Raw genomic sequence first — 16378 nt, 5'->3', positions numbered from 1 at the left:
TACACATGTGACAATTTTATTTTCGGATTTGCTAATGCACAGTCGCCTGAGAAATCAGTCGACCGTGTGAGTTGCCGTGCCGATTCATGCATGTGTGGAGACTTGTGCGCTCTTAAATTTGTTTGAGCTATTACGTTTTGGTCGGGAGGTTCAGCTGGCTGCGCCTGTGGCTCTGTGCGGTTAACGTGTGTAGCTGGGCTGGCTGAGGAGCTTCTGCTAGTTTTGTGTTCGAGCCCGCTTTTCATTTAGGTGTTTCGCCTTTTCAATTATTTGTGTGTGCCTTTTTCTGTAACTTGGAAACTATGCACTTTGTGTCTTTCGTTTCTAGAAATACACAAAACTACTTATTTTCGATAGATGTTGTTTCAAGGATTGGTTTTCAGAAACGCATACGCGCACAAACATGCAAACTCACCCCTATAAATGTACGAACGCATACTCTACCTTTGCGAGCACCTGCAATTTTTACAACCGCATGTAAATTTTCACCTGCAATTTTTAGTCGCGCATAAACTTTCAGCTGCAATTTCAGAATCATGCATAAAACTTCACCTGCAATTTTCAGAATCGTGCATAAAGTTTTACCTGCAATTTTTAGAATCGCGCATAAAGTTTCACTTGCAATTTTAAAATCGTGCATAAAGTTTTACCTGCAATTTTTAAACTTGATTGCTATTATTTTTGTTGCCTTTTTTCCTTTCTCCATGGCGTTCGTTGTGCTGTTAAGTGTGTTTTCGTCAGGATCAGTAATTTTTCACTTCAAGTTTTTAGCACCGTTTAAAAATTTGTAACAATATACATGTTTTAAAATTTGTAGCAATACACATGAGAACCATATAAGTGCAGACTGAATTAATGTTACTATAATGACGAACGCTTTTCATTGTGATCTCAAACTCCAAAACACCGAGAAGACATACACACCCATGCACGTACCCAGGCCGGTCGACTGATAAATGTGGTTTTCTCAGCCGACTGAGCCCTAGCCAGTCCCTTTTATTTTTATTTTTTGAAAGGTGTGCTTGATTTGATCGATTTTAATGGACAAACTAGAAATCAACCTACATGCAAGCAGACGTAACCATGATTCGCCGCGAAGCGATGCATCCAGGAGAGCTAGAGATGTTCAAGGATCAAGCGGTCCCGGCGGAACAACGGCGTCTACCTCTGGCTGGTTCTCCCTCAGACAAGGCCGCAGCAGAAAACACTTGTTGACATGAAGGCGCACCGGACGGCGGCAGCGACATCTTGTCACTGAAGTACTCCGTATATAAAATACTCCACGGTTTAAAGTGTTTCAGGGATTGTACCGAAGCAACCCTCACTCGGAATGGAGGCGAATACGTCTTGTTTTGGTATGGACCTTTTGGTACGACGTGCCGTGGCCATGTGCGGTTGCAATACCAATATGCAACGACCTGAAGGCCGAAGGCTGAAGCTAGCTACATGGATAATTTGGCTGTTCTGGTTTGGTTTGCAGTTGCACACACCAATGTCATGCGCATGGAGCCAGAGTGCCAGACTAGCTGCATGCGTGATCTGATCTCCCCGGTGCAGCCATACGTACGTGCGTGGAAGTGTAGACGTTCGGTGGCACATGCCACATGCAGATGGTTGTGTCAATGTGTCATTGTGCGTCCATGTGACAAGGGGGCCATTTCGGAAGGCCAACGACTCTGGGATGATCTGCACAAGTGTTTGCCCTGTCTGAGCATTTACGGTCGATGGATCTGATCTACTCCCTCTGATCCTACCGATTCTAAATTGTTGTCGAAATATTACATGTATCTAGACGCTTTGAGCAAATTTGAGTCAAGAATTTAAGATAAGAGGGAGTAGCTGTTAGAGGGATCTTCGGTGCACTAAAAGCTTCGACAAGGTCTTTTGAAGTTGGCGTCTGCAGTAGTATTGCACGCCGCCAAATGTATGTGTTGTGCAAATATGTCTGTGGACGCTGATTTGGTTAAAAAATGATCAACGACCCACATTTACTCCCTCCGTTCAATAAAAGATGTCTCAAGTTTGTCAAAATTTGGATGTATCTAGACATGACTTAGTGTATAAACGCATTCAAATTTAGTCAAAGTTGCGACATCCTTTGTTGGACGGAGGGAGTATCTATAATATCTATAAAGTTGATCACCACTAAAATGCATTTAATGTTTGCAAACTCCACATGCAAAGTGTTCACATTACCATCCACATCAACAACCACATCATGTGTTGTAACCCACAAGTAATTCATTTTGGTGGGCCCTATGACTCAACCTTTTATCTTCTAGGAGTTTTTACCTTCACGTTGTATGTAAATATTTCAGCAAATATAATATCTATAAAGTTGAACCTCACTAAAATGGATTTTGTTGCAAGTTTCAAATGCAAAGTATCCACATCACGATCCGCATCATCTGTTTTAGTCTACAAGCAATTCATTTTGCCGGCTCCCTACGATTCAACGTTTTATCTTTTAAGACTTTTCACCTTCGAGATGTATGTAAATATTTCACCAAGTATCCATATTTTCATGATATGTATGTAGTTCTTTATAAGAACTGCAAATATCCAAGTTCCTAAAGCTTCTCTTTTCCGATTTCCTCAAAGTTGTTAATGTCCATGTATATCAAAATTGCTCCATGTTATGTTGTTTGGATGATGGAGTCATTTCGTCCTATATTATTCATATTTATTCTGTATTGGATTATATTATTATAGTCTGTTCCTAACATTATGTCCAGATGTGCAAACAGAATTTTCTGCGGCAACGCGTGGGGAATCACCTAGCTCATCCAATTGGTAAACCCAGAGAATTTGCAGAACAAAAAAAATATACTTTTCTCCGGAACTAAAAATTGCATCATGGTCCTTTGGAGTTTTATTTAAGTTGAGTCTCTAGATACATCATTTAAAACCGATGAGATCAATCCAGGTCTTAAGAAATAGCCACACGAGGTACCATCTAAAAAGATGGGAACATAAAATCGTTGAACCTAATGTACTTTTTTGGGCTGGCCCGAAGCACGGAAAAAAAACCCGGCCCAAAGCACTGCACCACACGGAAAATTTTGGGCCGGGCGAAGCACGAAGCACGTGGTGGGTCGAGCTCTTTTTTCCATTCTAGGCACGTGGGCTAGCTTGAGCATGCATGGCACGAAAAATGATGGGTCGGGCCCGGCAAGACCCGACACGAAAAACACGAAAGAAACAACCTAGATAGGTCAAAACAATGAGTTATACCCTTTCCCTTAACCCAATTCCCGAGGCGGCCCACACGCCTTAACGGGCCGGTCAAGTCTAGATCCAACGTGGCAAAGAAAACGGCTCAACCTGGCCACGTGTCATATGACACGCGGGCCCCATCTATTAGAAACATTGTCGAATGGCTTAATCTAGCGGATTTGGGTTCCATGAGAACTTCCGTCCGAAAATGGTGGTTCGGTGAAACAAGTGACGACAACCGTGGTTCTGTGAAAAACCTATACACACAGTATGGTTTTCTAAAATTTCCTGTTTTTTCTGGTCTCTTTTCTATCTGGTTTGTGAATGTACTAACCGATTGAGATTTTCTCAATTGTGTCTATCTGCAATAAAAAACATGCCGTCTTTTTCTCTAAAAAACATGCCGTTTTTCCCTTAAAAAACGTTCCTTGGCTGTTTTGTCAACAAACAGAAAAGTATGTTTGGGACATTTGTTTGAAGCCGACCCAAGGCCTTGGTCGTCAGTTGAATAGATAAGCCCAAAAAAATCAGCCGATAAGCTTAATATTTACAAGAGTATAAAATCAAATCTTCTGCTAGTCAATTAGATTTGAATTTTTCTTGCATTGTTAGAATTTGTTATCGAGATGCCAAATAATCATGTTGTTTTTTCAACAAACAGAAAAGTATGTTTGAGACATTTGTTTGGTCGTCAGTTGAATAGATACGCCCAAAAAAATCAGCCGATAAGCTTGATTGTTTTTTGCGAACGATAATCTTAATATTTACAAGAGTATAAAATCAAATATTCTACTACTCCATTAGATTTGAAGTTGTCGTGCATTGTTAGAGTTTGTTATCGAGCTGCCAAATAATCATGTTGTTTACGCTATATCCTGAGGCTTTGATCCTTTGATCAGATATGATAAGCTAAACATTTCACGGGATAAGCTAAATATTTCACGTGTTCTCGTGCTAAGCACGTAGCACGTCCTTCAAGCATCAAGATCGAAAAAAACGATAGGGCAGACCGGCAGAGAGGTTAGTGTTTTGATTAGCCCGATTAGAAATTGGAATGTATTCTAAATTTCAAAAAAAAGGGATTACACGTGGTAGTGCGATTCTCACGGGCTCACGGATCTAGAGGCTACGCGCCTACGCCACACATCTCCCTGTCTGGTACAGAGGAATTTGGAATTGCACTACGTAGTTCCGTGCGTAGTCGCAGTCAATTCCTTTTCCATGTGCGTTCCCAACAAAAAATTCCCCGAAAAGAAAATGGGAAAAGTCATGTGCGTCAATACTCAAGACAGACCCGACTTCCAAAAACAAAGATGGTAGGTTTATAATTTATTGGATCCAAACCAGGCCTAGCATCGTTGCAAGGCCTGCATGCACCTTATGGGCTTGGCCGCTTGGGTGCTCGTGGTTTTTGGATTGAAATGATCCGGGCCCAAAGAAAAGTACACACCATAGGGCTTTTTTTTCCATACGACCCACAAGTGGCCGGGTTCCACTATCCCGCACAATAGGTCTTGCTTGCCAGATTTGGGTGAAATGCATCGGTTTTTAGATGTCCGGGATATTGCCTGTATTCCTTTACAGACGAGAATTGAATAAAGTTGGCCTTTTCCTTAAAAAAAAAAGATCTCGACACTTCGGTGACTTCGCTTGTGGTAGATTCAACTTGTATGCGCCGCAGCTCCAGTCGCCGGAGACTCCTCCGGCCGTCGCCGGAGGCACCACCTAAGACCTCTGCCCTAGCGCGTTGGTATGCCCTGCCCCCTTCGTCATCACAGAAATCCCCTGTCAGTCTACGCCTTCATCGTCGTAATTTTCCTCCTCTGGCCAGATGCCCGCAAAATCCGCATTTCTACTGGAGTGCGGCGATCCTCTAGAGCAGCGCGTGTCCTCCTCCATGGAGGGAACCAGCAGCGGGGAGGAGGAGGACGAGGAATCCCCCAACAAGACGAGTCTCTCGCTGGAGACAGCGGCGGCGGACGATTCCGCCCCGTACATTGGGCAGCGGTTCCTGACGCACGACGAGGCGTACGAGTTCTACAGCGGGTTCGCGAAGCAGTGCGGGTTCTCGATCCGGCGGCATCGGACGGAGGGAAAGGACGGCGTGGGCAAGGGGATCACCCGGCGGTACTTCGTGTGCCACCGCGCCGGGAACACGCCGGCGAAGCCCTTCAGCGACGGCGCCAAGCCACAGAGGAACAGGAAGTCCTCTCGTTGCGGGTGCCAAGCGTACCTGCGCATCGGCAGGGACGCTGGCGCGGGGGCTCCGGAGTGGCGGGTCACCGGGTTCTCCAACCACCACAACCATGAGCTCCTGCCGCAGGACCAAGTGAGGTTTCTCCCGGCGTACCGCGTCATTTCAGACTCGGATAGAGGCCGGATCTTGATGTTTGCGAAATCTGGGATCTCTGTGCAGCAGATGATGAGGATAATGGAGCTGGAGAAGTGTGTCGAGCCGGGGAGCCTCCCTTTCACCGAGAAGGATGTGAGTAACCTCATACTTTCTTTCAGAAGGTTCGACCAGGAGGAGAGTATCGACTTGCTTAGAATGTGCAGAATTTTGAAGGAGAATGATCCCAATTTCATGTATGACTTCACCAAAATGAACGATCGCCTTGAGCATATTGCCTGGTCGTACGCATCGTCGATCCAGTCTTACGAGATATTTGGTGATGCTGTTATATTTGATACCAATCATCGGTTAACTGCTCTGGATATGGCACTGGGGATTTGGATTGGATTGAACAATTATGGGATGCCTTGCTTCTTTGGTTGTGCGCTTCTGAGGGAGGAAAGTGTGCATTCCTTTGCATGGGCATTACAGGTAAATCTTGACTGTGAACTCAGACTCCTCTTTCCAACCATCCTCTTAGGAAGTCTTTCTTGTTGACAGGTATTTCTGAACTTCATGAACAGAAAAGCCCCTCAGACAATAATGACTGATCAAAATGTGTATCTCAAAGAGGCAGTTGAAAAGGAGCTACCAAACACAAAGCATGCCCTCTCCATATGGCTTATTGCAGCTCGGTTTCCATCTTGGTTTAATTCAGTTCTAGGCAAACGCTATAATGACTGGAAGAATGAATTCTATAGGCTGTACAACATGGAAAACACGATTGACTTCGACCTTGGGTGGAGTGACATGGTGAACTGCTATGGATTACATGGCGATAGGCACATTGCTACTCTGTTTGCATCACGGAAACACTGGGCACTGCCATATTTGAGAGGGTATTTTTCGGCAGGCTTGACTGCTATCCCAGAATTTTCAAAGTCAATAAATGCATTCGTTCAGCAGTTCATGAGTGCCCAGACACGCATATCCCATTTTGTTGAGCAGGTGAGCATTTCATCTTATGTTTACCAAATGCCAAGTTTTTTGTATGCTGATCAGATCCCTCTTTTCTAAAAGAAATATTAATTGTGACTCCCATTCACTAGCCGTTACTGCTCCAGTTGGCTGTATCCTATTACTTCTCTGCATGCTAACTTTGTAAAGTAAAAACCTAAAAGGAGTAATCTAGTTTGCTGTTCATGTTTTACCTAGGTTGCAATAGTTGTTGACGACAAAGACCAAGCTGTAGGGCAACAAATAATGCAAGAAAATCTGCAAAACATAAGCTTCAAGACGGCAGTTCCAATGGAAGGCCACGCTGCTGCTGTTCTCACCCCGTTTGCATTCTCTAAGCTACATGATGAGCTTGTTGCGGCTGCTCATTATGCATCCTTCCACTTGGAAGGGAATGCTTTTCTTGTCCGCCACTGTACCAAGACAGAAGGCGGGTGCAGTGTCACATGGAACCAAAGTGAGGAGCTAGTTTCTTGCAGTTGCCAACTGTTCGAGTCATCAGGGATCCTGTGCCGGCATGCCCTTCATGTGCTCACATCTCTGAACTACCTTCAGATTCCAGACCATTACCTTCCTGTCCGATGGCGCAGAACCCAGTCACGACCTCCCAAGTCCTTGAGCGGCATTCCTGATCATGGTGGAGCATCCAAGCGGGTGAAAGCATTGCAGTCCATGGTATCAGCTCTGGTGAGGGAAGCAGCCAAATCAGACGAGAGGATGGATATCGCCACACAGGAGGTCTCCGTCCTCCTATCCCGGATAAGGCAGCAACCTGTTTTAGTGAATATTTCAGGTGACAGTGTTCATCGGCAGCAGTGAGCAGCCAGCATTATTCGGTGGGTGTAAATAGTAGCAAGTAGAGATCTGTAGATGTAGAAGTAGAAGGGCAACCATTTTGAACCGTCCCGTCCGTTCTTTATGTAGTGTACTGGTAACATTTAATCATTTTTCTTTTCTCATATGCAAGAATCCTCATTATACCTCTCGCTGCAGTTGCAGCTGGAAACTTCTTTTTTCGGACAATGCAGCTGCAAACCATGATCAAATTTGTTTCGACTATCGTGTGTCATATGTGGTTTGACGCCTGGGTCAGACGCCGTCAAGAATTACGTAGAAGGTACATTTTTGTCTAGGCCGTCTTAGCTCAGTTGGTAGAGCGCATGGCTTTTAACCATGTGGTCGTGGGTTCGAGTCCCACAGACGGCGTCACGGCGTTATGATTTTTGTTATGCCGTTTGAACGTTGGGTTGATATGGTTGATGAATTCCTTTCCTTTTAGCAAGTACCGCTCCAGATGGTTTTCGTTCATCTTGCGAGATCTTCATCCATGGTGATCTTTCAGAAACTTTTTCCTGGTATCAAGCTAGGCTTGTCCTGTTTTTTTCCTGATTCGTGGTGGTTGTATAGCTTCGCCCTTTTGGTCCTAATACGGAATATTATTCTTTCTTTTGCGAGAAATTTCTATTCGTGTGACGAAACATCTCATTCGACTGCTGGTGACTAGTGTTTTGTCAAGTTCACGGCAAGCAATGCCTGTATGGCTGTGTGCACAGTATGAAGAAACAGCAAATGGTTGCCTGCAGATGCAGGCTTGTGGTCAGGTTTCTGCAAGTACGCGCGACGGCGCTGTACTGTCTCTTGTCAATTTATGGAAATACCATCATATATTATGTAGATGTATATGCCAATAGTACTATGCGTATTCGGTATTCCTTCTTCCTCCAATCATCCAATGCGATACAAGTACAAGTGTACACAAAGCGTGGCGTAAGATCCTCAACTAACTAGGCTACATCGAAACTAGACTACTACATCGGCGGCGGCGGCGGCCATGGCGGAGCCGGTGGTGGAGCACCGGGGGCTGGCCTTGAATCCGACGACCGGGAACGACTTCCTGACGGGGCCAACGCGGAGGGTCACGACCCCGCCGCCGACCTCGACGCCCGTGACGGGCACCCAGACGAACAGCACGCGGACGCGGACGCCCTCGAGACCCGTGACCGACCCGGGCGCCACGGCTCCGGAGAGCTTGATGCCGTAGAGGACGCTGTAGCCAGCGACCTCGACCTCGCAGCCGTCGTCGAGGAAGAGCTCGAAGGAGCCGTCGTCGTGGAGGAGGTACCGCCGGGCCGTGTCCGGGAGGAGCGCGCGCGGGAGGCCGAACCGGTCCATGAGCTCCGGCACCGTGGGCGGGTCGTAGGGCGCCGTCGAGGTGGAGCTGGTGAGGCTGAGGAGGAGCAGGAGGAGGAGGAAGCGGCGGCGGCGGCGGCGGATGGGGGCTGCGGCCGCCATGTTGACCATTGGGGGGCTTCTTGTTGGTTTCGGCTATGGGCGATTGGGCGAGATGTGTTTTCTCTGGATGGATGGGAAAGTGCCAATGGAGCTCTTTTTGTATACTTGGGTTCGGCGGCACGTTCGGGGAAGATGGAATAATAAAAGCAGGGAATCTTGAACGAGATATTCTTGGGAAGATGGAGCAGTTTGTGTCGAGCGAAGTGCGGTGGTAACGCAAGTCAAATGCAAGTCGATCTTAATAATCTCGAGAAGCTCATAATCTTTTACGCAATTCAAAGTTTACTTTGATCAACAATTAAACTAATGATTTGAGATTTATGTGTTACGAAAATTATATCATTGGATTCGTATTTCAAATACCTTTCAATGATATAAAATTTGTAACATATAATCTACATACAATTTGGCACGAAATTAAGTACATGCTTTATAAACCAGGACGGATGGGGTAGATGCAGTGGATTGAAGATGATGATGGTTGGATGTTGATCCAAAAGCTTACAAATGCGACTGAAATTTAAGAAGGAAAAAAAGATAAATGCTACTCCCTCTATTCCGGTATATGGGGCCGTTCTCCATTTTCACCCTAACAAGGCGTGGCCTCGTTCAGCTCTCCCTTGCGATTTTTTAACACAACTAATTGCATCATAACTACCGCATGGAACCACCTGAACGCTGAATTGGGGGAGAAAGCAGGACATGGCTTTTTTTATCGGGAGGAAGCATGACCTATTGGTTACTCCAGCTCTTCCGGTAATTAAAGCATCTTCCCGTAATTAAAACAAGGGCGCGACTACAGAGCGGCCGTTGGCTGGTTAGACCGAACCAGCCAACGCCGCATATGGTAAGTCGACCTGGTCCCCTGGATCCATAAAAGGAAATCAACCTGCCCCCATGAGTTGGCTGGTTCTACCGTACAAGTTGCTAGCTCTGTCTCCATGAGTTGCATGTTTGAAGGGTGATGGAAAAAGTTGCCTGTGTTGTCATGAAAATTGTTGCTTCCTATAGTATATTAGTTGCTAATTTTAGTGTGAAATTTACATTGTATTGACCACAGCAAAAAAGATATAGAAGACAGAACAAGTTGCTACTTCTACTGTACAAGTTGCTAGCTCTGTCACCGTGAGTTGCGTGTTTTAAGGGTGATGACAAAAAGTTGCCCGTGTTGATATGAATTGTTGCTTCCGCTAGTATATTAGTTGCAAAAAAAGACATAGCACACAGGAAAAAGTTGCTCCCTTCACAAATAAAAGTTGCTCAGAAAGCTGCAAAAAAAAAGAGAAGTTGCTGTAGTAGAACCAAAACCCCTATTTAATGGCGGATTTTGCAGAGACCATATATCATGTGTCTGATTGTTGCAGGCAAATGAAGAAGGTATGGCATTTGCTAATTACCAGTAAGTGCGCTCACATTTAGAAACAAAAAAAGACAAGGACAAGACAAACGAAAGACATAGCATGCAGTTGCTGGGCGCAATCTGCATGTTGCTGTGAATACGACAACAAACACATAGCTCTCAGGAAATCTGTAAATCTGTATTACCACACACAAAACACATATATATCGTGATTAGAAAAGGGAACGCCTAGTGACAAGGTAGGTATTAGCACACACACGTATGTCAGCCATTACAGAATAAAAGACACACGCTATGATCGATCGTCTGACAGTACCATATCAGTTTACTTAGTCATATGTATCCTCCCCGTATCATATACCATATTACTGTAGGTATCATATATGTACATAGAAGAACGAACACACGGAAGCAACCCCCCATTTGTTGCTTGAAGTTCAATTCCCCCTTTCCGCTCTTGTTTTCTGCATCATCATCATGCTCATGCCATCCCCTGTAGATAAACCAGAGTACGCAAAGAAAGAAGAAAAAAAGAGAAAATGAGAAATAATTGTCAGTTTAGGATGTAAAGTTGCATGAATTGAATAGAAAGTTGCTGTTTTTTTTGTAACAGTTGCTCACTGTGGTGCTTTTTTTTGGTTCTTTCTGTTAAAATTGTTGTTTCCCCATGATAACATAGATAGTTTACAATGCAGGGTGTTGAAAAATGCTGGACCTCAATGAAATCCCATGTGACCCAGATGATGCGCCTCAAGAAGGTGTTGAGCCGGCCTATTGCACCCCTATTGCCCCGGTTGCCGTTCATGAAGAAGTGGGGGAGTCTCCCGCAACTATTCGCATTGCTGACAATGAACCTTTGATCGTGGCACCTATTGCTGAATACAATACTGGAGTTGCAGAACACAACACTATTGTTGCCGAGGACAGTACTGGAGTTGCAGAACACAACACTATTGTTGCCGAGGATAGTACTGGAGTTGCTGAGGACACCACCAGGGTTGCTTGTGAGGCTCCTGCCGACGCTGAACAAGAGCTTGAATACCGCTCTCAGCCGCAAGAACCTTTCCTGGGCATGCGGTTTGACACCCTGGCAGGTGCGAAGGAGCATTACAATGCTTATGCACGCATGAAGGGGTTTTCTATCAAGTCGAACACATCGAGGTGGTCGGCATTCACAAATCTGGTGGAGAAGCATCAGTTTGTTTGTAACAAGTTTAGGAAGCCCAAACCTATTGATGATGTTGCTGGACAAACATCTAAGGCCGGCATCTACTCAACTAAGGTGCCCCGTGAGGAGAGCTCTAGTGATGAAGAACATCGTGCCGCACGTACTGAAGAAACGCTGGTGATGAAAAAGGTGGTGAGAAAAAGAAAACGGGAATCGATCAAGCAAACAGAATGCAAAGCAAAGATGACAGCAAAATTGATTGATGGGAGGTGGGAAGTCATTTTTTTCGTGAATGAACACAACCATGAGTTGATAACCAAACCCTCTCTCACCAAGTACCTGTTGTCGCACAAGAATATCTCCCCCGAGGAAGAAGATTTCTTAAGAATATTGGACGACTGCAATCTACAGACAGGTGAGCGCTTTGTGTTGCTTTGCTTTGTGATGTAGTTGCTAGTACAGTTTTGTGCAATTGCAAAAACAAATGTTTTGCAGTTTTGTTGCTTTTGTTTTTGTGATGTATTTGCAATCCACCAGCGATTGGTACTACATGTGTGTGCAAATTGGTCAGGTTTGCAAGCAACTTGGTAACGTGGGGATGCAAAATTTTCTGCCCCTGTTATGAACTTTGCTGCAACTATTATTGTACTTTGCTGCGACTATTATGTAATTTGCTACAACTATTATGTAACTAGCAGATAAGTATAACCCAACGTATAAGGATTCTATAAAAGAATGCAATTCTGTGTCTGCTGGGGAAAAAAATGTGTGTAAAGACCTGGGTGCCTTGCTTGCTCCTCTTTTACAAGTTGCTGGTAACAGAGAAAAAGTTGTTGATTTCTTACTTTTTACTGTTTTTTTGCAGGTCAGATGATGCAGCTGATGTCCAGATTCTATGCGAACGGGTTCATTGTGCCGTACAAGACAAAAACAATCAGCAACTTTCGCTTTAAGATCAGGGCTGAGAGGAAGGGGGATGACATGGCTGAAACGGTATCATACTTCATTGCAAAACAGAAAGAGGACCTGTCCTTCTACTTCAATGTGAAGATGGATGAGGAGGACAGAGTGGAGTTGCTTTTTTGGGTTGATGGCGCAGCAAGGAAAGCATATACGGAGTCTTACCACGATTGTATATCGTTTGACACCACCTACCTCACGAACCAATACAACATGCCATTTGCCCCCTTCATTGGCATCAACTGCCATGGGCAATCATTCATGCTGGGCTACGGGTTTATGAGGGATGAGACAACTTCGAGCTTTGATTGGTTGTTTCAGCAATATCTGGATGCAATGGGTGGGCAAGCTCCCCTGAATATAATAACTGATCAAGACAATGCTATGAGGGCCTCGATCGTGAACATGTTCCCAAACACCGTCCTTCGCAATTGTCGATGGCATATCATGAAGAAGGCATAGGAGAAGCTCGATTCTTTTTTGGGTAGGAGGCCTGCTGTGTCGCAAGACTACAATGAGTGTGTTGATATGAGTATGACTCCTGATGAGTTCGAACAGAAATGGGCAACTTTTGTTGCGAAGCACCAGTTAGAGGAGCATGCTGATTTTGCGCACCTATACAGCATAAGGAGGACATGGGTGCCTTGTTACTTCCGGGACTGCTTCTTCCCCTTCCTCCAGTCCACACAACGCAGCGAGGGGTTCAATGCTGTTCTCAAGCGCTATGTGAACCCTCACAACTCGATCCTCAACTTTGTGAAGCAATATGAGAAGATCCAGGTTAATATCCTAGTGAAGGAGGGTGGGAATGACTACAGGACAGACCACCTAACACAATGTTCTTGGTCGTCCTACCCCATTGAGAAGCAAGCTTTTGTAGTTTACACCCGTGACATCTATGTGAAATTTAGGGATGAGTTCATGTTGACAGGAAGGTACAATGTTCGTCCCCAGCCAAATGACCTGTACCAGCTCGAGCCCAACATGACATATTGTCATTTCTATGGCGCTAGAAGTTACTTGGTTCTTGCTCATGTGCAGGAGGAGGAGCACAAGTGTGAGTGTGGGAAGATGAAGAGGGATGGGTTGCTGTGCTGCCACATCTTGAAAGTGTTTACTCACCTTGGGATTGATGAGATCCTTGAGCAGTACATCATGAGGAGATGGACACAAAACGCAATCCCAGGAGAAGCTGCATGCCCAGATGAGCAGCAACCAGAGGCCCTCCCGCCGGAATCGTTGAAGCAAATAAGAATGGCGAATTTATCTGTCAAACACGGTGAACTTGCTAGGATTGCTTCTTGTTCAGATGCAGCGAACGCCATTGCGGAGAAGTACATTCGCGTGACAAAGACTAAGATAACCCATCTGAACTTGACGAGGCGGAAAGATGCAAAGAGGAGGAAGGACGCAGCAGCTCGCAGAGCAAGTGCAGCACCCACGTCGTCTGCCCCAGCACCTACCACAACAACTGCGCAACGCCATTCAACAACTGCAGACCGTGCCTCGGCAACTGCACCACGCCCTGCAGCATCTCCACCTACTGCTCCAGCAACTGCACCACGCCACCCGGCAACTGCATCCCATGTGCCAGCAACAGCGACGTCCTCGAGGGCAAGTGCGGCGGAGTCAGCTTCAATCGACCCCTCTTGGGTGAGGAACCCTGACAGGTGCCCGACAAAAGGGCGGCCGCGTGCTAAGAGATACAAAAATGCGCTTGAGCTACACCCAAAGAAGAAGAACAAGTGTGCTCTTTGTAGCTCCGAAGAGCACAACGCAGCGAGGTGTCCTGAGAAGCTAGCCTAGGGATCTAGGTGTAACAGCCAATCAAAACTATAAAGTGAACGCAAATTATTTTGAACTTGTATTGTTACTTTCTGCAACTGTAATGTACTTTGCTGCAACTATTATGTAATTTTCTGCAACTGTTATGTACTTTGCTGCAACTATTTTTTTTGTGCAGTTACAACATAGAACTTAGCAACTATTGCAGTGAAAACATGCAACTGCAGCACAGAAATGAGGGATCGGTTTTTCCTTTGCCTCCTGTGACGCTTCAAAAGTCTTTGCGCGCCAATCAACAATAGGTGACCGCATGCAAGGGCCTGGTTTCAGCACTCTTTTCTCATGGCCTGCTTGAATTGGTGTTAAAGAGCTGCTGGTACCGGCTGCTGTTGCATCAAGTTGAGCTGCTGGTGGGGTGCAAAGGTCAACAGTTTGGGTGTTGATGGGTTTCGGCGCAGGAGGCGTGACGAGGTTTATAGGGCTGATAGAGCTACAGCCTGCTGCTTTTTTCTTTCTCAATTCTTCCTCGTATTTTTCTACCACAGCCAATGTATCAGGGGCCAAGGGTGCGTCCCAAACTTCAGGCCAATACTTGGCAGCTGTCTGTGGTGCGATAGGCCGCTGCGAGCAATGTGGGGGTATCTCTTGTGCGATGGGCTACTGCGAGCAATGTGGGGGTGCGTCGTCATCGAACCCTAGGTCGAACCGAGGCGGAGTAAACATGCCTGGCCTCCTGTTGCCTCCTGAGTTGCTGCGAAAGAGCTTTGTATTTTCTACATTCACCTATTGGCCTGCACCAACATTGTCGGCTGACTTGGTGCGGGCAGGGGGTAGGGTAATTGTATCGTGGCTCTTCTTCTTCGCAATCAGCTCGTCGTAAAGCTGCGTGATACCTTTTGATTCTCCAGTAGATCCTGCCAACTTTGTAACCTGCAACTTTTCACTCTGTCCTTGCAACTCCCCCACAGAGCCCTGCAACTCTACATCGCTGGCTACCGCCTTGTCAGGTTGAGCTGGCAGCTGGATGGTTGGGTTCTGAACCTCCGCATTTTTAACTGGCAACTCCTCTGGTGCTCCTGCCAAGCTGGCATCTGGTCCCTGCAACTCCGCAGTTGGTGCTGGCAACTCTCTTGTTGGTGCTGGGAAATCTCTAGATGTAGGAGCCAACCCTTGTATAGGTGCTGCCATCTTTTCATGTGGGCTCTGTCCCTTTGCAGAGGCAGCTGGCAATTCCTGTGTAGTTGTAGGCAATCCAACGACGTGTTTTGCAACTCTTGATCTTTAGTTTGCAACTTTTGCTCATTGCCTGGCAACTTTGCCATGGTGCTTTGTAACTCTGAAATTGTAGGTGGTGCCTGTTGCTGATGGCCTGGCAACTTATCAATGGTGGTCTGCAACTCAGCATCTGTGGCTGGCAACTTTGCACCCTTGCTTGGCAACTCTTCATCTGAACATTGCAATAGTTGCTCGCTCCCCGGCAACTTCCCAATGGTGCTTTGCATTAGTGCATCTGTGGCTGGCAACTTTCCTATGGTACTTTGCAACTCTGCATCTTTGGTTGGAACATGGTGCTTACTGGCTGGCAACTTCCCATCTATGCGCTGCAACTCTGTGACTGTTCCTGGCAACTGTTGCTTACTGGCTCACAACTTCCCATCTATGCCCTGCAATTCTGTAACTGTTTCTGGCAACTGTTGCTTACTGGCTAGCACCTTCCCATCTATGCCCTGCAATTCTGTGACTGTTTCTGGCAACTGTTGCTTACTGGCTGGCACCTTCCCATCTATGTCCTGCAACTCTGTGACTGTTCCTGTCAACTGTTGCTCACTGGCTGGCACCTTCCCATCTATGCCCTGCAACTCATGTGAAAGAACTTGCAATACCTGGTCAGCTGGGCTTGGCAAGCCAACATTGGTTGGCAAATCTGCAACTGTCGGAACAACATTGGTGGGGGAGACTCCCGCGCTGGTGCTTGGAGCTGTATGCCCCTTCTTGGTAGCAACAGTCTTTGCCTTCCTTGAGAATTTCTTTGAATCTTCTTCTCTATAGAACCTAGCGCTGATGATCATTCCTTTTGGCCGATGCTCCGTCAGCTAGATGTGTTGTTTTTTTTTTTCTTGGCCTTAGCTGCGTCTCCTAGAGCACTTGCTTGTGCGCTTGCTGCTGGTGCTTGTGGAGCTGAAACATGAACTTCATCAAAGCTGGCAGCCTTCCTAACCCACTCACCTCTCATGCTTTGCGGGCAAAA

At 46.0% G+C, this 16378-nt stretch overlaps 2 protein-coding genes and 1 non-coding gene across 5 annotated transcripts; 2 read left to right on the top strand and 1 right to left on the bottom strand.

Moving 5' to 3' along the window:
- The first annotated feature begins 4788 nt into the window (after window positions 1-4788).
- On the top strand, window positions 4789-7549 carry LOC100833148 (protein FAR1-RELATED SEQUENCE 11). 3 transcript variants are annotated; one of them, XM_024456212.1, is made up of 5 exons: window positions 4790-4966; window positions 5048-5545; window positions 5633-6040; window positions 6110-6556; window positions 6764-7549. In XM_024456212.1, the coding sequence occupies exons 2-5, from the start codon at window positions 5048-5050 to the stop codon at window positions 7382-7384; spliced, it is 1974 nt and encodes a 657-aa protein (XP_024311980.1). In that variant the 5' UTR covers window positions 4790-4966; the 3' UTR covers window positions 7385-7549. The 3 variants fall into 3 exon arrangements, with proteins under 3 accessions (XP_003581280.1, XP_024311980.1, XP_010239957.1); XM_010241655.3 differs by having other exon boundaries at window positions 5048-6040; XM_003581232.4 differs by having other exon boundaries at window positions 4789-6040.
- A 149-nt stretch (window positions 7550-7698) lies between these two features.
- On the top strand, window positions 7699-7771 carry TRNAK-UUU. The gene has a single exon. It is a non-coding gene; the product is annotated as a tRNA-Lys (tRNA).
- Window positions 7772-8201: 430 nt separating this feature from the next.
- Window positions 8202-8994, bottom strand: LOC100832836. The gene has a single exon (XM_003581231.4). The coding sequence runs from the start codon at window positions 8864-8866 to the stop codon at window positions 8366-8368; it is 501 nt and encodes a 166-aa protein (XP_003581279.2). The 5' UTR covers window positions 8867-8994; the 3' UTR covers window positions 8202-8365.
- Between the last annotated feature and the right edge of the window lie 7384 nt (window positions 8995-16378).

This window comes from Brachypodium distachyon, chromosome 5 (genome assembly GCF_000005505.3).
Source record: "Brachypodium distachyon strain Bd21 chromosome 5, Brachypodium_distachyon_v3.0, whole genome shotgun sequence".
NCBI classification, from domain to species: Eukaryota; Viridiplantae; Streptophyta; class Magnoliopsida; order Poales; family Poaceae; genus Brachypodium; species Brachypodium distachyon.
This window is presented reverse-complemented; position numbering and strand designations above follow the sequence as displayed.

What these genes read in the sequence shown, in the direction of transcription:
- LOC100833148 (XM_003581232.4), top strand. Translation starts at nt 5,048, where the DNA reads ATGCCCGCAAAATCCGCATTTCTACTGGAGTGCGGCGATCCTCTAGAG. An exon ending in CCTTTGCATGGGCATTACAG is followed by an intron (nt 6,041 to 6,109) that starts GTAAATCTTGAC and finishes TCTTGTTGACAG; the next exon opens with GTATTTCTGAACTTCATGAA. An exon ending in TATCCCATTTTGTTGAGCAG is followed by an intron (nt 6,557 to 6,763) that starts GTGAGCATTTCA and finishes TGTTTTACCTAG; the next exon opens with GTTGCAATAGTTGTTGACGA.
- LOC100832836 (XM_003581231.4), bottom strand. Translation starts at nt 8,866, where the DNA reads ATGGTCAACATGGCGGCCGCAGCCCCCATCCGCCGCCGCCGCCGCCGC.